A 22,570-nucleotide genomic window follows, 5' to 3' on the forward strand; every position below is an offset into this window, starting at 1 on the left:
ACAGAACTTTTAATTGAATTCTAGTTCCTTGGCCAAGTTTTATCCTTTGCATTTTCTCTTCTTCTGGGAATAACAGTGACTTTGGAAAAGTTTGTTATTGATAGTGATGAATAGAAAAAAGCATTAATAATCTGAGTGTGGGGATTAGAAGACTGGAAGGAAGGAATTAAATGATAAACAAAAGAAATTTGATTTGGAGCCAGTGATCCAATAAACTATAGGATAGTTTTTTAGAATATAAGTACATACTAAACAAAGCGTTATTATGCCTCAAGTTAACTCAGTTTAATCAATGAGCATTTATGGGCAGGGCAAAGGTGTTGTCTAAAGATTTGTTGATATTTTGAAAAAGGTTTTGTGCTGCAAAATACCTTTTTTAATTATTAATAAATCTGAGATTTAGAATAGATGATTTCTCCACTGTAATAAAAAGGGCACATCAAAACACAAAATGTTTTTGTACCTTCACATCATGAAACCTACATCTCTCCTAAGGATATCCAAAGAAAAGGTAATTTATTGTTGTAGAAAGGCTTATGACAATAAAATCATGAAACGATTAAAGTATTAACCCTTAGAGAAGTAATTTCATTATGAAGTCTACCAACCTTTGGAGGAAATGTGAGTGAAACAATTCAGTGACATTGGTAGACTGGGTAAATATTTCACCATTTTTAAGTCCATGCACTTGGAAATCTTTAGGGCTTGATAGGTTTTTTTTTTCCTCTACATATATATTTGATACCCATTATTGTTACAAGCGTTGTCTTTTTAGCTGCTTAATCAGACCTTACTGTTGTGGATCCTGACATGAATGTAACAACTCTGTTTCATTTCCCCCCCTGAATTCAGTTTAGATTTATTCCCAGGCATTACATGCTATATTGTATATTATTTATTATCCACTGGAGGAAAAAGCACAGTATGTATGTAAAATGAAATCAAAGGTGAATGTTAAGAAATTCAAAACCATTAATTTTAAGCTAGAAGAGCATAGGCATCAAGATGGAAGTTGTGAGTGAAGTCCTATTTTTCATTTGATTCTAGACTCATTAAGTAGTAAACTTGGAAAGGAAAATTTGTGGTAAGTTATTGAGATGTTTTTGAAAATATCAGTAATAATAATACATAAAACACTAAACTGTTCTGTGCTCTTTAAATAATGCTCTAACCTGCTTCTTATTAATGTGTTTTGTGTTACTCATGAGCAGACTTTACCCCATTTCTATATACAGCAACTCTGCCATGCCCAACAATGTCAGGCTCAATAAATCTACATCACACTTCACCAATATTTCATTTTCCCCTCCTGATACATTGATGGAAAGCATCTCTTAAGATGGGCATCACTAGCAGCTTATTTCAAGCTGTCATTTATTTTCTTTATGAATCACAAGGACTTAACTAGGATGGGACTTTAGAACATTCAGTCATGATCTCCAATATGAAACAGAGAATTTTATGAGAGTAAGCTATGGGGTGATTAGTGACTGCTGATTACGTGGTGACAGCAGGCAATAAATACATGTATGCAGGATCTAATGATGGAATTTGAATTTACATGAGGAATATTTTTATGTCAGTGCTCATTGTTTCTGGGGCTGTTCCATGTGAGTTCAGAGCAGCTTCTTTGTTGTGTTCTCTCTTGTATTTTGACGTTGTGTCTCTCTTTCTGGGAAGAACCATCCATCTGTAAATTGAAGGAGAGCTTCTTGCCATTTATCTGGCATTATCTGAGAGGCTGTGCAGGCTGGACTTCTGTACAGTGATATTTGCAAGCACATGGTGACATTAGACAGTGGGTTATGTCTGTACTACTTGTCCTCAGAACAGACTCACCAAAACAAGCCCTGGTTTTTGTCTTTCTTGTGGTCTCTTGCTTTTCTCACTGCTGCTGTCAGCTACACTAACTCACTTATATTTGATCCCTTGTGCACAGGAACTGGTTTATACAAATAATTACCATTTAAAAATATCTATAATTTTTAAAAGCTGTTTGTTCTTTTCATATAAATGGGTTAATTCTTTCCTAAGGCAATTTAAGCCATGTGTTTTTTTCATTTTCTGCATTTCCATGCTATTCAATAAAGAAAGTAAATCACTTTGTTTCCTTTCCATGTCTCGATTTTAATTTGTGTATATGTATGACATAAACAATAAGCTGATTTTTCCAATATTGAAGTAATGATAGTGATTCAACCAGGGTTTCTCAGCCTACCTGGCAAATGTCTTCCTATAGGATAAGAACTTTCTTTAGATAGAAAGTCATAAATTTACCATTGAAACTGTATTATCTAAGAAACATAACAAAAAAAGAGACAGATAAAAAGTGACTTATTGGGAATTACTGGGAAGAAAATACCAGTTTGGCTTAGGGTACAGAGGTTGTAAAAATGTTTGCCCCTCTTGGTTGCTGGACAATCACAGAATTGATTTAATTCCAAAAGGCAGTTTGTGATTAGAGCTGTCAATCCATTTCTGATATTCTGATTATCATCTAGATGAACAATTAATGGTTTAACTAAATGATGCTGTTCTCAAAATGGGGTGCTGATGGCTTTTTACTTGGTTTAGCCAATTTCCAGAAAGGAAAAGCATGGAAAAGCACCATGGGAAGAGGTAAATGCTGTGTCTCCTCCTCCTCCTCTGCCTCCTGTAGTCCGGGACAATCCGTTGTATCTGTATTTTGGAATTTATTTCCAAGCCAGCCTGAGCTCCAGCTCCAGGGGCTGTGCAGTGGCACGAGGAGAAGGCTGAGCTGGTGCCTAGGAGCAGATTTTGGCCTCAGTGCTGAGAATGGCAAGAGGAGAAGAACACAAACCTTGGAGGTCAGAATCTTTCACGCTGCACTTTTTTCTTCCCCACTGCATTGTTCCTTTTGATGATTGCGACGATTACAAGCCAAATTATCCCCAGTTGTTGTCACTCTCATTTGGCAGCTAAGGTGGTGGTTTGACCTGGTGGTTTCTTGGGTTCTGGGCTTCTTTGTAAGAGAACAGTCACCCTGAAAAAATATGTGTACATATTGAGCTGAAGGATATTACAGCTAAATAAAGTGAAGGAAACTACTTTTTATGATTTTGTTTTCAATTATACATCATTAAAGTCTTGTATATTTAGGAGGGGATGCTGCTGTTTAGGCAATTTCCTACCACCTGGAAGTAACTTGATTTATGGTTAAGAAAAGTGCTCTTTTTAGCAATATCCAAACTCCTAATGTACTATTTTAGTGACTTGCCCTACTATGTGTCATGTGCTGATTAAAGTCGAGTTTTGTCCTTTTTGGGAATGATTCTAATGTAGTCTAGTCAAAGAATTTAATTTAATTACATGTGTAATACAACTTTCTGCCTTTTACTTAATTGGTCTCGCCTACGTTGTTTCTGCCTATTAGATGACAATTTAGCAATTTCCAATTTGTATATCCCTGAGGGAGGCTCAATGGGAATAAACGGGAGTAAAAAAATCTCTGCAGCTTTATTCCTCGATTTACTTGCTTGATGGCTTCTCTTTTGTAGTTGTATGGAAGAAGAGGAATGGAGAATAGTAAGTAATGAAAGGAAATCTTTTGTGTGAAAGGCTTAAATTGAGAACAAAGCAGATCGTGTAATCTTTGTGTATTTACAGCATTATTTGCTTAGCATAGGATATATACACACAATTTTAATAATAATGTACTTTCAGTTTTAATTTAACCCTCTAATCCATTTATAACTGTTTAATTGAGTAACTCAGGGCAAATTATTGCGTCAGAGCCATGACGACTTCTCAGCTGTGGATGGGGAGGTTTAAAAAACTGCTCCACAATTTTGGGGTAAAATTTTTCTAGTAGTTGTATAGTCTAGTATTCTTGTGGGATAATCTGGGTCTGGAATTTCTGTGTTAAATTGCTCTTTGTAGATGGAAAAGAAAAAAAAATAATTTTTCTTTGAACTGTCAAATCGGCCCAAAGCTCTGTGTACGTTGGTGTCTGTGCCCTGTGTTTTCTGGGGGTTCTGTCTTCTTTGCAGGAACTGGGAACCTGATGGAACAGCATGGTTTTTAAGATAAATCATGTTGGTGATCTATATAAAAATGAATTTCAACTCTTTCATAAGCTGGAAGTGAAACTATGATAATTTTGCCATTCTTTAAATGTAGAGAATAAATCCGATTCCTAAACAGGAATCTAGTTTAAAATAGATGCCTAAATCTAGATATGCCTGTGTTTTTTATAGTCAGAAAAATCTAGTCAATGAGTGAAAAGTAGATGTAATTTTCATAAAAGAGATGTCAAAGCACTGTTTTCTATTTCAATATCTTTGAATTTTACCTCACAATTTCCCTTCTTTTCTAAAGGAAAATTTGTCTGGCAGATGTTTAGATACCGTCATTTTCTGGACTTAATCTCGATTAAAATTGTTTCTCAGTTCATAAAATTTAGATTTAGGTGAATGAAAAGACTTTTAAAATTTTTCTGTTAAACATAAATGCTGAAAAACCCACCTTCAATATTTAAATATTTTAAAACATTGCCAAAACTTCTAAATAATACTATGTTAATGTTTTACTTGAAATAATCACTTCTCAGTTTATGAAGCATTATAAAGATTATAAAATCTTCATATTTTTAAAGCTAGACATTTCTAAAGCATTATTTCAAGTAGACATGCATGAAATCTTTAACTGAAGAATTATATCACTCCTTAATCATGTTACAGTATTCCTCATTTTAAGAAGAATACTTTCTCTTAAAAATCATGAAAAATTTAGAAGAAGTTTAGTAGCAGACTTCAAATGATACCTTCAGTGTAAACTTGTAAATGGAAAGGTCATATTTTGGGAGTTTTGTTTTAAATTGTTTCACAGCTGTAGGCTTTTTGCTTGCCATGATAAGAAAGAGTGCTCGGATAAATAGATTGTTAAAACCAAGGTGTCTGTCTCAGACACCATTAGCTGACTGCCCATAACTTGTGGTATTTATAGTTTCTTTTCTCTCACTTCCTCCAAATGTAGTGAAGAAATCCATATAAGAATAAGAGATATGTGTATATGAAGTTGATAAGAAAAGTTGCTTTATAAGTGGCACCAAAAATCCTGGGTTTACCTCTGAGATCCTTTACACAGCTGCATCTTCTGTGAAAGCTTCCCAAGCATGACTCTGCTGACAGTGAAATTTCCCTGTCTAAAATTTAGACTACTATGTTCAGACTTATTTCTGAACCACAGGAAGCAGGAGTAAAAATCCCTTTGATCTCATTTGACTTTAGTGGGTTTGTTTAATTTGCTTTAGTTCTTTGAAGATGGGTTGGTCACTGCCTGGACATCAGGCCACGTGTGAGCAGAATCTACTGTCCATTTATAATGTGGTCTCTGCCCCCCTAATTGACCAAGGGAGGGTAATGTGGCAGGAAACTGCTCCTAAATGAGTATCATTCCATCACAATAATTAAATAAATACTGAATTTCTAGCTGTGGTGTTCAGATCTGAGTCTGGTGGACATTGCTGCCCTATCCCAGAGGAGCTCAAGCTCAAGGCTCACTGAATAGGAGGGCACCTGGCAGGGCAGTTATTTGGGATGGTGATTTCCACATGGGGAGCTTGGGCTAAAATTAAAAGGTTTTATTAGGTATTTAATATAAATAAATATTCATTTATTTAAATAAAATAATTTTTATTTATTATTAGGTCAAATTTTACAGCTGTACTCATTTTCTGATAAACTGGTAAAGCGCATCAGACAACTAACACAGCTCAGCACTATGTGGGGCAAAGTGTGTGAAGGTAAATCAATATAAATGTGATGAGATGAAAGTGAAGGCAACCCCATCTCTGCATTTGGCTGAAGCTGGACCCAAGGCTGCCAAAGGCTGAGTATAATGAGCAGCAGAAGCAGTAGAAGCAGCACCTTGGTTTATTACCCATTATTGTCTTCAGTTTAAAACCATTATCCCTTGTTCTATCACTACAAGTCCTGATGAAAAATATGTCCCCAACTTTCTTATAACCCTCTTTTAAGTACTGAAAGGTTGCTTTGAGGTCTCCCAAGTGCATTTTTCTCTCTAGGGTGAACAATCCCTGCTGGTTTGTTTTCTGAGAATAGCTTGCTTCTGAGCATGATTCTAAACACATACAGGTGTCATTGCTGGTGAGAGCATTCTAATATGTACTGTGATTTTTTTGGAAAATAAAAAAAAAAGTTTAGGTGAAATTGTGTGTGGGTGAGTGAGATGTGTATAGTTTCTGTTATTAGTGCTGAGCAGGTGACTGCTGTGGAACCTGTGACACACGCTCACTGTGAGCTAAGATTTCTGGAGCATGATTAAAGCTTTTGTGCTCCCACTCTTGTCTGTGAACGTTTATTCCTGTCACTAGTTAAAGAATAGGTTGAACTCATGGACCACATTGCTTTGTTGAGAGATGTTCACTGCTGGTCTGGTCTGTTCTGCTTTGGTTTCCTAAACTGAAGATGTCCTGACTGCTCCCCCAGCTTTGCTCTTTGGCAGAGATTCTGGATTTCCTTTTTTAAGTATGGCATCATACACAAAGCTTGCACCTGGGACTTGAGAATCTGTAATAAAATCTGTGCAATTCCTAGAGGTGAAAAGAATCAGTGTGGCCAAATAAACATTTTAAAGTCAATGGACTGGGTTGGCTTGACATAAAAGACTCTTCAAAGGACTCAGCAAGGAGTGAGTGCTCTGAACCGAAGATGTGAAGGTTGCAGGTCTGATAAAATTGTATGGGTTATACTGGGAAAAGAGTGACTTGGAAAAGTATTTGTTTATTACACTAAATCATCTTGAGTTGAACTTTTGGTGCAGTGCTCTGGGAAAAGGGAAAATGTTACCTTTGTGTATAAAAAGAGAAGACAAGCAAGTAGATGGTAAATTAATAATTCATTATGAATGTAAAGTCTAATTGTATCTTGAAGTGACAGTCCATGGCAAAATGTGTACTCTTGCACACTGAGCATTCATGCATCCTGTGCTCCTACCCAAAAAAAGTTTGAATCACCTCCTTTGTGAAAAACTATTTTTCCTTATGTTGTATGTAAAGCTCTGTATCTTTGCATTTTCCCTTGAGCAGTCACTGAGACAGACTCTTCTTGTGAATAATTTCCCAGATGTACAGGCCATCCTGTGGGTTTTTGCTCCCTAGTTTGGTTTTTGAGTAGGATCTCAGCATCTCCTCTGAAGTAACCTTCCAGTTGTGTGCCACATGTCACACTCATATTCCTTTAAAAGAGTAACACTGGGAATTTGGGAATTTTTCTTTTTTCTTGTAGGCAAAAGTGAATTGATGCTCCAGGTTTATGATGTGCAGGAGGTTGTGAGATCCCTCTGAGTGTTTTGCGGTGCTACACACACCCAACTCCACTCCTTTGGATCATCCTGCAGGGCTCTGGAACCAGCAAAAACCATCAGTGCTGGGTCAGGACAGAGCCCAGGCTGGGAAATGATCCAGGGGTGATTCATGACCAGCATTTTTGGTTGCTTTGGGACATTCCAGGAGCAGAGCCATTTGGTGGCTTTGTCCTCAATGCTCAGTGTGAGCAGATTCAGAATGAAAATCAGCTTTGCACCAGGTGAACACCTGTTTCCTTCTTTCTCCTTCTCTCGAGGCTCCCTGGTAAAGATGCTCTGAACAGAAGTACTGACCTCATCCCAGTCTTATTTTTACTGTTTATATTTTTGGGGTGTGCAATCTTCTCAGTCTTTTCCCAAGGAGATTCAGACAGCTGGAGTGATAACTAGGCATGACTATAGAATTGAGGTTTTTTTGGTCTTGTTTGTTATATCTGTAACAAAATTCCATGTTTTAAATTTGAATATGTTTTCTTCTGAACTTTCTGCCATATGAGACAATAATGAATTACAGAAATGAGCAGCTGAATATGAACTTATATATTTTGACATTTATTTCTCTGATTATTAGTATTCCACTGAGAGAGAGGAAGGAAGTACAGTATGGCATTATTTTGGATAAAGAGAATTTTGAAATCCTTGTATAGTTCATCTGTGATAAGTGGAGGATATTTAACTCAATATTTTTGTACTTAGGCTTTTCCAAATTTCCTAATGAAAGGCTATAGATTAATGGTCTTTTATGCCCCCCATGGAAATTGGTGTATTCATAAAGCAGGCTATAACCATAATTATTATTATTTTAAATTTCCTATTTCTTTAGGTAGTTAACAGCTTTGCTGCATGGTGATTGCCATGGGAGTCCAAATTATTTAAATGGGCAAGTGAGAAAAGAGGCAAGTGAGAAAAGAGGCAAGTTGAAGTTAATTGTTCTGCCTCTTCATTTGCAGTTTATGGTTTCCAGATTTGGACTTAGGAATTAAGGAACTATATGCCCAGCACGCATAGTATAATCACATTTAAGCAGAAGATTTATGTAGCCAACTATCTCTTAGCACTGCTCCATTTTCAAATATTACATTATATCCAGTGAAACAATTCTTTCCTGGTTTAACTTTTTATCGTCTGAAATGTTATTGCTCAGATAAGTCTAAGCTGTTGAATATTGCGGACTTAGCACTATAGTTTGACTTTTATCTCCTCTTCAATTATTTAAAATAAATAATTAAGTTCTAAATGCAAATTTTTAAATTTAATTGACCTTTCTCAAGATTAATGGAAAAATTTATCTTGTGCTCTGCACTGTTCAGATATTAAAGCCATCATTTTTTTTTCTGCAGTCAGTTTTAGGCCAGGAGGAGAGATCATTACTTGTGGGTTACTTGAGCTACTGAATTTTACAGTTGTATTTTATAGTAGTGAATGAAATACAGATTGTACTTCTAAATCTGTGAAGTAATTACAAATAAACACAAGGTATATGTTAATTTGCATTACTTTACATTATTATTTCCAGCAAATGATACATAAGTATTCTCTTCACAAGAGATTTGATTCTTGAAGTCCTCTTTGCCTGTAAATTATTATATACTGGGACATCACTTCTAGTTTGGTATCAATTGCAGGACTTGTATTTAGGGTGGAATTGTGTGTACCTGAAACATGATGTTCTGTATTAGAGGTGAGATTGCACAATGAAATTATCAGAGTTTTAAAAGGAAACTTGCCTTATGCATTTTTTTTTCCTCTTGAATGTGAGAATGAGTGTATCATCCTCACTTCAAGTTTCCCTGAAATTTAAAATCATTGAGTGTACAGGGGCTCTTAATGCACATAAGCATTCTGCATAAGTGGCAGTAACATGGTCTGGCACCAGTAGCATGGTCTGTCCCTACTGTCTACTTTATATAAGAAGGGAGGATGAACAGGAAGCATAATATTGAATAAAGTCTCCAACTGCCTCCTGTCAGCTTCATTTTGGAAGCAGCTTGCAAACTCATCTGTGGATGATAGTATTTAAATAGGTAGTTAGCCATGAAGAAGAGTTTTTGAGTTCCTGTTATATTGTTTCTTCCTAAGGATAATTAAATAAAGACTATCTCTATATTTTATTCTTCCAAGCTAAGCAGCAGTGTTTTATTTACTTAATGAAAGATGAAATCTACTTATGTTGACCAGATTGCTGCTTTTCTTTTAATACCATGCCTGCTCTTAACCTTGTTTTATTTTGAGAGTATCACATAATTAATTTCACTTCATAGATTTATACTCTTAGAAGAGGACATGGAAAGATCTGAGGTGCGTCACTGGTGGATGGGATATGCCTGGGAGCTGCCCACTGTCCTGCCAGTAGCAAAGGCAGGAGTTTGCAGCACCCCCAGTGATGCTCCCTCACTCAATTTCTCACCTATTAATTTTCTCTGACGGTTGCCATTTCTGTGAAGCTGTCAGTGCTGCTTGATTTTAACTGGCCCTGCTTTGGGAAAGGGGGATTTGGAAGGCACTGGCTGGGGAGCAGTCGTGATGTCATTTGCAGGAAGTTATTTTCCTCCCTGCAAATCCTTTCTGCTGAGCCTTCTGTTGTCAGCACAGGGTAGGATTTCCAGTAAGGTTGCAACTGATTTTATGAGAAGAGGTGAAATGATCTGTCCAGTGCCTTTAGTAGCTCTGCACTGTGACTTTAATAGGACTTTAGGTGACTGTCATTGAGATGTTGGCTGTGCCATCAGCAGGTTTGTCACTTTTTTCCCTGTAAGCCATCCTGACAGATGACGTGAGATGATACTGTTCAGACACATCATCAGCATTGCCGATGAGCTGACCTTCTCCTCTTCATCCATTTAATTTGTATTTGAATAATTTGCATCCCTGTAACAATGCTCAGCTGTCTGAGGAGCTGTCACAACGGCTTGGGCTGGTTTCGTGACAAAACCCAGTAGTTTCAAAACACAATTGTTTCATTATTCATGAAAACTGTTGTTGCTTTATTCCTCCTCCTGCTCAGACAAGTTTGGCCAGAGAGAAACAAAATCTCATTTGCATTTGCAGGATTGAAATTTTTTTTATTTTTTTTTTTTTAAATAATGCAGTGTTTTTATACAAATGTCTCATTATTTATTGAAAACTCATCTAGTAGGAAATTTGGATAGCTCCCCATGAGGCAAAGAAGTTGAAATGGAATTCTAGTCCCTTTTCCTGGAACAAATTTATTTCTAAACTTTTGAGTTTTAAGATCTTCTCTGTTTTCCCTGATACGTAATTACTGTGAGGGGCAAGGAACAGGTGCCCTTGCACAATGTGAGCCATCATTATCCTGGCTGTTTGCAACAAATTGAATGCCTGCTTCAGACTGAATTGTCTATTTTTACCTTTTTCTATATAGATTCCATAGATTCTTGTATATCACAACAAGCAAGGACAAATTTGGGGAGAAGTGCAGAGAGCTCTTGACAGGAAACAGGTCGCAAAGTAACCGCAGAAGACAGCAGAGAATGACTTTTTTTTTGGCTAAAATACATTTCAGTCTCTTTTTTCTGATACACAGCCCAGTGACAAAGTTGGTGATGTTCAAAAGGTTGCCTTTCACTGCCCTCTCCTTCTTCAGGGTGAGGTCTATGTGATCTCTAGAGATCACTTAAAAGTTAAAAAATATCCCTTTTTCAGTTGCTGATTGTAATTCATTGTCCAGTTTATCCATTTTCCCATTCCATCATCTGGCTCTGGGAATCGTTTGTCCACTCATTAACACTTCCCTGGTGAAATGCATCTCTTGAGGTGGGAGAAATCTTCATATCTAAAAAGAAAGTGAAGAATCTGGGTTTGAGTAGGGGTACTTTTCTCAGGATGAATGACTGATTTAGGTTATGGTATTTATTTTTTGTTTTGATTCTTGTGCAAAGCCTTCTCGTGTACTACATGTTCCATAGGCTGAGGAAAAAATACTGAAGCAACGTTACAGATAAAAAATGCAGAGACAAAACTTGAAATGAATATTTTTAGCACAAGAGGAAGCAGAATACAGATGATAAAAGGCAGATACATTTAAGAAAAAGAGCAAGGATTTAGTTCTGTTCTGGTTTACTTTGAAAGGAACTATAGTCTTGAAACATTTTGTTTTATTTCTGTTTATTGCTTTTGTAGGTCCTACCTAGAGCTGTGTTCATAGTACTGTGGGATATTTTTCTCTCTGTAGTGGGATATTTGTAGGATATTTTTCTCTCTGTAGTTCTCTTTTACTCAGACTCTTCACTTTCTAGCTGGCAAGTGTGTTGTTGGGGGTGTTTTTGTAGCTTCTCATGTGACATGAGGTGCCACTGTGCTAAATACAGTATAAACATTATAAATAAAACCATGGTTAGAAGATTTGAAAACTTAGTAGAGTTTCTGAGTACTGAGAGCCCTGTTTACTAAAGCTTTCCATAACTTAGAGCTTAATAAAAGTTACTTGAAGCAGAGATACACAATGAACAGTTAAGAGCAATCTAGGCTGTATTGCTAAAGCTGATGTGGATTTATTGGAGGCTGTTGGGGTACAAAGTGCTTACATGCATATTTAATTTCCAGACAAAAATTACCATATTTCCAGCAACAATCTTTCAACAGAGGAATGCAATCTGAATCCTGCAGTTGCATATTAAATATTGTTAGGCAGGAATATTTTTCTCAAATATCAATCACTTAAAAAAGTGCAACACTAATTAGATGGGAGCTATTTTCCTGGTCCCTTTGGAGATGGATTCTAAATACTTCTGACTGTCCAGGAGCAAAGACAATTTGTTAAAATATGGCTATAGGAAACAAACTATATTTCTGTGAGAATATTAGCATTATTGTGTATATCATAGAAACCAAGTACTGGGTTTACATCTGCTCACCTACAACAGAGGGGTGGAGTGATCTCAGAAACAAAGACTATGAAATTCAAAATATTCCAGTTGTGCATTGCCTGTGCTAAATCCAGGAAGCCTTTGCAGAATCAAATCATACTTCAATGCCAGTAAGAATTAATGTTGTTAGTCATAGTTTCAGGCCTGGTAATTTTTTTTTCAGAATCCACTCTTCAGATTGTATCTGGGCGTTTTTCATTATGGTCTTTATTTCTGGCTTGATTCTGGCAGTTACTGTGATCCACTTTTATAACTCATGTTTAGGTTTTGAATATGCCCAGCGCTTGATGGACTGTGCATGCAAATGAAGAACTTCTAATGATCTCTTGCTGCATTAAAAATAGCCAAAACAACCCCCCACCTTAGAGAGGAACAGATTAATTCCTCCGCCTTTGGGATGTGAGGATCAGCAAAGATGCAGACTGCAGAAGTGGGAGCTTGCAGAAACCTTTGCTGGAGTGCTGCATTTGAACTTTTTTTGTCATGAAATCACAGAATGCTTTGGGTTGGAAGAGACCTTAAAGGCCATTTAGTTCCAGCCTCCTGCCCTGGACATGGACACCTTCCACTAGAATGGTGAAAGGAGAACTTCAGAAACTTTTCCTCAGATGTCAGTTTTTGCTCAGTGTTGATAAGCACTATTTGAATTCATCTTCCCACTGCAAACTTCACAAGCTCTTGATTATTGTTTGTAATTTACATCTATTTTCACCCAGTTTCTTTAAATTCATGTAAATTATAGAAAATATTTTCTGGTCTGGATGGATTTCCAAGTTCTTTCTTGTTGACATTTGCTACTGGTGATTTCCTTTTGACAACACTCATAGAATATGTTTCCTTCTTTATATGAAGAAATAGATAAAAGGATAATAGTAATCCTTTGTTTTTGTGAAATGCCCTTCCCAGACTGGTTCTCAGTTTGTAGTTGCATTTCATCCTGAATGCTTTTCAAAGCTGTTGCTTGGTCTCCTTAAGTGCAAAGTCATCTCAAGAGCAATATATTTTAATTCTTCCCTAATTATTTTTCTATTTCAGACAATTCAGGAAATTAAAGCTGTTTTGGCAGCATAGTATATTAGATCTTCCATAACCACATTTCATGTGATGTGAGCTGGTCTAAATTCCCTTTTATATTAGATTAGTGATTCTAATTTAACATATCAGTATTTAGTATGCATTATAGTGTACTATATTTAATTTGATTACCTTTTATGCCTTACCGTACATTTAATAAAGCAATTATTTAACCATTTGCTACTAATGAATTTTACTGTGATATTGAAATTAATATGGTCTGTAATTCATGAAGATGCACAAAACAGGAGAGAAAGTCAAGGGCCACATTGAGGCCCTACTTCTGTGCTTATTTTGTTTTTCCTTTCTGAGTTTTGCAAGGAAAAGTGAGGAAGTTGCCTTGTGAAACCAATGAACTCCCCAAGTGTGTTACCGTTCACTTCAGGAGACACTTTCATGTATAATATTCTGCTTCCCTTTTGTATGGGTTGGTATTAGTAAACAACTTTAAATTGTATATTCCTCAGCTTTTGACCCAGTCTTGCTGCTTTTTTTCAGCAAGTCTTGGGCACGACAGGAGCTTTCACCTACCAAGAATGGAGGCAGGTGAACCTCTACAGAACCACAGTGAGGTCATCTGCCTGAAACTGCAAAATAGGTGTCTTGTACACCACTCACAAAATCATGAAGATGTTGGTTGATGATTTGTAAAACATTTTTACCATCAACAGGCTTAGACTTGTGTTTTCAGTAGCATAAACCATGTGGTTTACGTATCATTAATTACAGACTGGGTGCCAGTGAAACCAATATATTGATATTGTGGTGATCATGTTCACAGCGGCCTGCAGCTCCTGCAGAAATAACATCAGCAAGAATGATGTTGTTGGCTTTTTTCTTTCTTTTCCTTTGCTACAGCATGGCTATCCAAGTGGACAAGTTCAATTTTGAGAGCTTCCCTGAATCCCCAACCGATGGGGCGCAGTTGGCGAATGCAAAGCAGCTGGAAGAAGAAAGGCAACAAGCAAGAGGTCTGGAGATTAACAGCAAGCTGGATATTTGCTGGAAAATTATATCCTTTCATAAATACTTGCTTCAAAAGTATATAAATAGATGCCCTCTGATACATTTTATTTTATAATTCAACTCACTTCACAACAGTGTTACTGAAAAGAAAAGTAATTAGAACTATGAAGCTTATCATAATTATAGACTGTTTAAGGTTAATTGTGCTGTATATTATTTAGGCGATGCTTGGGTCATCCTATAATGGCTTTTTCTGAGTCACTGGGCATATCATAAATCCTGTGTGTTTTTCCCAGCTTTTAGGGAACTGAGGAAGTGTAGTTAGAATTGATGAGTAGTAGATTCATGGGGTCAATTTTTTCTATTCTCCCCACACCGAGTAACTGAATCATGAAGAAATTAATGAAGTTGGATTTAGAGAGTTTGCATATATTTAATTAAATTTGAGTAAATCAGAACATATTAGAATAATTTATTTCCAAGTCCTCTTTATATATTTAGTAATGTGTCTAATCTTGGGTAGCTTTTTAAGGCTTAGACAGGACTTGTGTGATGACTTAGTCATTCTAAACATAAAATCTCCACAATAATTCTAAATACAGTAAAATATTGCCTTATGATTATTAATAAGAAATTGCATTCAGTTTAGAGTTAAAATAAACCAATGGTGTTGCTATAAATTTCGTGATTTCTATAAAAAAATCTTGTGCTTGGCTTGTCAAAAATACACTTTCTCATGATTTTCTTCAGGAAACATTCTGTACAGCAAACAGGCCCCCAAGCCATGTGATGGTACTCAGCACTTCCCAGGAGATTTATATTTTTCACTCAGATCATCCTCAAACTCACATGATTAGGGGCGGCAGAAGATAAGGGAAGAATGGCAATCAAATCATGCTTTATCTGTTTGAACTTTAAATTGTACTTTTATCCAGTGATCTGAAATGATGTTTCATTACTAATTATGGTGAGGAAGAACTTGACTGTGAGGGTGGCTGAGCCCTGGCACAGGCTGCCCAGAGAGGCTGTGCCGTCTCCTTCCCTGCAGATATTCTGTTCTGGACACAATCCTGTGCTCTGGGAACCCTGCTTGAACAGGGGGTGGACAAGGTGACCTCCAGTGGTCCCTTCCAAACTTAACCATCCTGCGATGATTGAATCAGATCAGGATTTGTCAAAGGCAAGACTTGAGACATAAATGAGATTCCTAATGCCTGGTTCAGTCCAGATTCCCCAAGCAGCATTTCAGAGAGAGCTCCTTTTATGCAAAAATGTCAATATTTAACCAGAACTCACTTGGAAAATGTCTGAGTTACAGAAAGATATAAATATTCTATGATAGCACAGATGAATTCTTACACTGGAATTGAGTGCATAGTTGTAATCATTTTGTCAAGGTGTAAAAATTCATCCTAACTCATTCCAGTTGCTGGGCAACACTGTTTACATCCATTCTGTTTTCTGGATTTAACCCCAGTTTTGATCCCAGAACCATTGTGGCTGACATGAAAGTCAGTACCTTAGAAACCAGTAGAACAGTGTGTGGGCTCTGTGTGTTAAATTCGGTGCAACCAGTAGTTTCTGTACTTTTAATACTTTAAATGATTGTTCTCTCTGTTCCAGGAACTAAAACTCATCTAATTAATGAAAGGCAACAAGTTTCACATGTGTCTAAAAATCCTTGAAGAAATGTGTACATTCTTTTCCAGCTATCATGTCCTAGCTAGAGTTAGTCTTTCTCATAGCATTATAGAATCATTAATGTTGGAAACGACTTCAGAAGACCTCCAAAATCATCAACTTAAAATTTTGACCAAATACCACCAACAAAACCACAGCACTGAGTGCCACACTGGGTTCTTGATCACCTTCTCACACCATGGTGACTCCACCACCTCCTTGGGCAGTCCCTTCCAATGCCTGACAACCTTTTCCATAAAGACATTCTTCCTGATGTCCAACCTGAACCTCTCTGGCTTCATCCTTTTTACTTCTTGAAGCAATATTTAGATGTGAGCCAGTTAATTAAAAAAAATAAAATAATTCTTCTCTCCATTCTGCTAAGTTTAAGAAATTTGGTTTCTGAGATATTTTTCTCCCATCAGAGTAATTAGACACAGGTCAGCAGAGTTTGTACTGATGGACAGACAGGCAGAGAAGTGGATGGATAGTTCAGCTGCATTAGCCTTGTTTTCCTTCAGGAGTCAGCCTCAGTGCAGCCAAGAGAGAAAAAGCATTTGCAAAATTACAAAGGGGTAGAATTACTCATATTTCCTACTTGAAATTTCCTACTGATATTTACTATTGGAGGAGGCAATTTTGCTATTACTATCTCTTAGACAGTAATGCCAAGTGATCCCTTGTTATCAATCATCTCTGAACTACTTGGAACTCCCCAGATAAATTTCTGTCCTGCATGCATTACGTGGGAAAGTGATGGGCTGAGGTGAGTTAGCGTCACAGAATCTGCCCTGAGGTGTGATCCAGGACCCACATCAGATGCTTACATCAGGAAATGCAAAAGCATGTGAGGGAGTAGTTAGAATGTGCACAGGGAATTATTAGGAAAGGAGGGATGAGGCAATTGAAAGCTTTTTGACCAAGGACAGAGTCATCCAACAGACTGAGGTGCTGTGCATTTGTTACAGACCACTCAAACAAGAAGCAAAGCTGGATGAACTTTTCCTTAAAGACTGGAAGAAGTCTTCCAGTTGCAGGTTAGCTTATTTCTGAAATACTTTAGGGGAAATTTTTGTATGTGAGTATTGGATGGTTTGATTTGGTACGTGCTGTGTCGGATCTGCTCCCTGAGCAAATGATCCAGCTGGAGGGGTTGAAGTTTGGTGTCAGCCTTGGCTGCAGTTTTCCTGAGATGATGGAACTCAGTATCCTGAGGGAAGTGAAGAGGGCACATGGCAGGATAATGACTCTGGACTTGAGGAGACTTTGAGGAAGGCAGGATTGGAAAGGATGGCCTTGGTCCCAGTGGAGTTGCTGGACATCCAGGACCAGCCCCCTGAAAGCCCAAGAGTTACAGCAGTCAACAAAGTTCATCTTTGTCATGAGGAGACTGCTAAATTCCAGTTAGGTACTAGGAAAATTCCTTTTCACAATGAGGGTGCTCAGATACTGGAACAGGTTGTCCAAAAGTGCTGTAAAATTGCTGTCTTTGAAGATGTTAAAAAATTCTGGAAAATGCCTTGAACAGCCTGGTGCAATTTTAGTATTTTCCATGCTTTGAGCGCAGGGCTGGAGAGTGACTCTGGAATTGCCTTTCAATATATATTATTCTGTGATTTGTGCAGCTGGGCAGAGGGCTGGGTCAGAGAATGACTTCTGAAAACTAAACTCTCCTTCTTCCATCTTCTGCTATCCCCAGGTTTGATTGCAGCCAGAGAAATTTTCTAATGTACTGTGAATGAGTTGCTATTTCAGTGAAATGAGACTGTAACATTTTGGGGTCATTTTCTTGAAAATATTCTAAACCTGGACTTAATAGCCTTAAGAAAGTGAGACAGACTTCCAGTGCCACCTTAAATACCATGTTCCACTTTAAACTTTTTTAATAGTTAGACTTGTTTTTCTTACTTCAGCCTTAATATCTGAGATGTATAGGAAGTCTGTCCTATTTGCAATGTTTCCTTACATTTTTTGAATTGTATTTTGTGCCCCTTCCCTTTGTTTCCCATATTTAAACCTAATTGCCAACATTCCTTTCAAAGCACATTCTCTTTCAGTCATATTGCTGATTTTGTTCTGCACTACAACTCTGTTTTTCTCAATATGTGGGATCCAAAGCTGGAGGCAATACTGCAGGTGAGATTTCTCACAGAATGAAATTGTACCTTCCAGCTTTCAGAAATAGTGTTTTCTCTGAGAACTGTTCTTTAATTCTGTTGTCTGATTGATTTTTTTTTGCATGTGGTCCACCACAGCTGACTGAATTATTACTCCCAACTTTCATTTATAGTTTTGTTTCCTTCTAGGGTGGTACTTGGAACTTTTCTTCATTTCATCCCAGTGATCTTCATAGGTTCCACTCATTTATTAGGTCTGTGAACGATGACATCTTTTCCAAATACATTAAAATTATGAATGTTTTTGTATTTCATCATCAAAGCATCCAGTCAGGATTTTGAAATTATTATCTATCAGACAGAACCTTGAGTCATCTCATTTGCTTGACAGCAAATCACTGATAACTCTTACTGAAATTCACTTTTCTATGTCTATCCCACTTGTGATGACTTTATCTTGATAATAAATATGAATCATCAGTTATGAGAATATTACATCTTGTGGAATTTCTGTACATCAGTAAAGGTTTCCTTAAATTTTTATGCTGCTTCTTTTTGTTTGCAAAAATAACTATTATTTAAGACCCTAAATTACTGCTTATAATTAGTTTTAATATTAAAGTACCACAATAATAATCAAGCAGGAAGCTTAAAATATGAATAAGGCAACTGCTGTAAGTAAAATGTGCAATTCATGCAGATTTATTTTTAATTAGTATGATTTTTATTTATGAACATTTGCTGTGTTTTTTGATTATGCACATTCTCTCACCTGCATTTATTTGCAAAGGACATATGTATTGAAAATAATTTATTTTAGGATGCAAGATGTGGAATTCTGTGGGGAGAAAAAACATCAGTAACTTCCAGATAGAAACCATTTTTTAAAACCTATAGTCTTTTTAAGCAGGAGGTTTTAGATAACAGACTGTATTCTAATTGTGAGCACTCAGCTACACACGAGGCAATCCAGACAGTGTAAAAGACCAAAGTTTTCCCTGGGGAAATAACTGTCATTTAGGTTTTTCATATGAAACAGTTTATATCATATTCAATCTGTTGCTACAGAAACATGAAATAAGGGTGTCAGTTGTGAAAAATTAGGTTTTTAGGTTTGTTTTATTTTCTATTTTTTAAACAACATCTGGTGTTGGTGTGTTTGTTAGCTCTGAGGCCCCCACTGGGGCTGATTTGATTGTGCAGATGAAAATATCTTGAACTGTTAAATATGAACTGTTGTTCTGGAAGCTGGAAGTCAACTGTTTTAATCCTGGCTGATGTCTGTGTTGTTAATAACAAATATCTAACTTTTTGTTAACAACCAAGATTTAACTTTAGGAAATGAGGCCTGGGTCAGCAGTGTGGCTCCTACAGAAGAGCAGGTTTGTGATGGCACTGAGACTTCAGCAAAATGTGTGGAGATTTGGTTAAGTACATGGATTCTGCAAGGTCAAATTTAACCTTGGCAGTCTGTACTCATGTTTATCTGGGCAGTCTTTTTCAATGAATTTTAAATCCTGGATTTTATACTTGTGTCTTTTATCAGCTTTGACTTTGAGCTAAGAATAAAAGGGTATCTTGGTAACCCCTGCTCAACTCCTTTGCTTTCATTGATTTCTAAAGGCTTTGTCTTAGACAAACTCTGGAGTTAAACTATTCTCTCCTGTTCCTTTTATATTTTCTTACTGAATATTTTGGTCACTTTTCATCTCCAAGGCAATGAGTTTGATGCAATGTTCAGTTTCGTATTTGTTCTATAATGAGCAATTTTATGTGATTATCTGATAATATACTCAGGAGACAAAGATCAGTGTTATGGAATTCCATGATCCAGATCCCTCTGTAGGTCCATATGAACATACAATTCTTTTATGTGTTTATTCCTTTATGTTCTAACAAGTCCACTTTTTTGGTTGCATCTCAACCTTGCCTTTCCCTTCTTTGCCACCAGACTCCCTTCTGCTGCTTTATTCAATGATCTCATTAAAGAAATGCAATTTATTTCCTGAATACGTGAGTCAAATAATCTGTGAACAGCCTAACCATTTAAATGCTACATTTTTCTTTCACAAAAATTGTGAAAATTGAAATTTCTCATCAGTTCTACAGTCCATGGCCGTGTATCTAAGATAAACTAATACCATAAGTTTGTTTGGCAAATAAACAAATAAGACACTGATTAATATAAAAGAACACCCACTGAGTTATTTCTTGTTTATAGAATTTATTTTGCCATAAGATGACAATAAGCAGTGTGCTAAAAATGAGCTTGGTGCTTGTGATGGAATAAGGAAATTTATTTATCTGAAAATTTGGGCTGTAAAAGCTTAAACTACTTTTAGGATATTACATAATTTTCTCTGTTGATCAGTTTGTGGATTTTTCTGGTAGGTTTATTTTTTTGTTGTTTGTTGCTTTTGTGGGTTGGTTTTTTTTGTTCTTTTTGTGTTGGTTAGGTTTTGTTGCTCCCCCTCCCTTTTTTTTTTTATTTTTTTGGGGGATTTTTGTTTGTTTGTTTGAACATTTTTTAGGTTTTGAAAGAGGCATTCAGTTTGATTTCTAGCTTTTTCTGAAATGTGGGACCAAAAAACCACCCATAGTATCTCAGAATGGATAGGCTGGAAGGGACCACAGTGGTGACATCTGGTGCCACCTCCCTGCTCCAGCAGGGCCATCCCAAAGCACAGACAGGATTGTGTGCAGACAGTTCTGGAATATCTCCAGTGAAGGGATACTCCACAGCCTCTCTGGGCAATCTGGTCACTGCACAGGAAAGAAATTATTGCTCATGTACAGCTGGAATTTCCTGGACATCAGTTCCTGCCTGTTCCTCTTGTCCCATTGCTGGGCACACTGAGCAGAGCCTGCTCCCTGCTCTGAGCCCTCCCTGCAGACACTGACAGGGATGAGGTCCCTTCTCACTCTCTTTTTAAGGCTGAACAGCCCCAGCTCCCTCAGCCTTTCCCTGCAGAAGTGCTCCAGTCCTTCCATCGTATTTTGTTGTCCATCAGTGGTCGTGCTCCAGGAGCTCCACGTCTCTCCTGTCCTGAGGAGCCCTGAATGGACACAGCACCCCAGATTTGCCTCACTGCTTCCCGTGGTTTTGTGTTCCAGGGGAAATATTCTGCATCTGAATACATGGATCTGCTTTGGTAGCATTTACCAAAGATAAAGATTGGAGAATCACCTGTTTTATACTAATTTTATGGTGTTATTTGAGACATTAAGCTTTCCATGAAGCTCTAAACAGTGAAAATTTGTAATATACCAGGCACCACTGTGAGTCTGTTGTAAGTAAATTACAGTAAAGTTAGTTTAATGTTACAGTTAATGTCAGACACTCTGTTTTAAAGCATCTTTTAAATACTGCCTTTTTATTAGTGTTTTCTCTCACTTAGAGTCCTTAGATTAAAGATGTGATAACAGAATTATTTATCTCCTGTTTCTGTGAAGTAATTCAAATTATTCTCTACCCTCTAGTGTGTTTTATGGAAATTATTGAGTTGTGCTGGTGTTCCGAGTCTTATTTTTCAGCAGCAACATTTTTCTAAGGTGATATTCTGCTGCCTTCAGTTTTCCAAATAGATGCTTTTCTTTAATGGTGTTTACAGCTTTCAGACTCTTTGGGGTTTGTGAATTCTTTATTTGTGGTCCCTTTAGAAGAAAAAAAAAAAATAAAAGGTTCTATTTAGGACATTTTTCAAGGCATAATGAGAATATTTTAAAAAATAATGCAAAAGTCCTGTACTTGGTATTGATTTTCCTCTTCAATCTTCTCTGAGCTCTTGAGTCTCAATCACTGTTGGATTTGTTTTTGTTCTGAGCTTTCAAGACTTTTCTTTAAATCTCCTGGAGACCCTGCAAGATTATGTTCTGTGGTAGAAATTAGTTATCTGCAGTGCTTGTTAATTTTCTTTTAACTGACACAGGTGATACACTTCAGAAATCAGATGATGTGTGTCCCTTCCCAGAGCTTACAGAAAAGGGACTGATCACATTTAGAAGCTGTTGATAAAAGCTCAGGTATTCATTTATTTTTTGATAGATTTCTGAGGACCAGGGTTCCAGTACTTTTGGAGTACTTGGTTGAAATCTTGATGAATCTCTCTAGGAGATTATTCCTTAATTGGGGCGGGACACATGCCTGGATAAAAGATAGTGCTGACATCTGTATGTGCTTCCAAGCCCTGTGAATTCAGTGCCTTTCTACAATCAGGGAATTAGAAAAAAGAAATCCAGTGCTCTTGCTGTTATAAATAAATGTTATCTTGATTGACTCATCACACAAAATTATTATTAATTTGTTTAAATGGATAATACTGTCTTTGCCTGACATTGGATATTGCCTATGCTTTTATTTTAGCACTTGTTTAACCTGCTTTGAAGTCCTTTTAAAAGAGATTCTTCTGTCCACAACAGTTTATTTCACTGTTCTGCTGTCCTTAGAGTAAGAACAATTTCCCTAATTTTTTTTCTTTTCAGTCTGGGCCTGTTTCTGAG

At 36.9% G+C, this 22,570-nt stretch overlaps 1 protein-coding gene and 1 long non-coding RNA gene across 14 annotated transcripts in view; one reads left to right on the top strand and one right to left on the bottom strand.

Annotated features, from left to right (window-relative positions):
- The window catches only part of TRAPPC9 (trafficking protein particle complex subunit 9), a 448,540-nt gene that overhangs the window by 193,427 nt on the left and 232,543 nt on the right, over positions 1-22,570 (top strand). For all 13 annotated transcript variants that reach the window (XM_086877400.1, XM_086877457.1, XM_086877389.1 and 10 more), the window contains one exon: positions 14,166-14,319. In XM_086877400.1, coding sequence (XP_086733526.1) covers positions 14,166-14,319 — 154 coding nt within the window. The remainder of the gene's footprint in view (positions 1-14,165; positions 14,320-22,570) is intronic.
- On the bottom strand, positions 20,926-22,154 carry LOC147655273 (uncharacterized). Its single transcript, XR_015283446.1, has 2 exons — positions 21,819-22,154; positions 20,926-21,724 (listed from the first exon to the last, which is right to left on the bottom strand). It is a non-coding gene; the product is annotated as an uncharacterized LOC147655273 (long non-coding RNA).

This window comes from Cyanistes caeruleus, chromosome 1 (assembly GCF_971803275.1).
Source record: "Cyanistes caeruleus chromosome 1, bCyaCae1.hap1.1, whole genome shotgun sequence".
Classification (NCBI taxonomy): Eukaryota; Metazoa; Chordata; class Aves; order Passeriformes; family Paridae; genus Cyanistes; species Cyanistes caeruleus.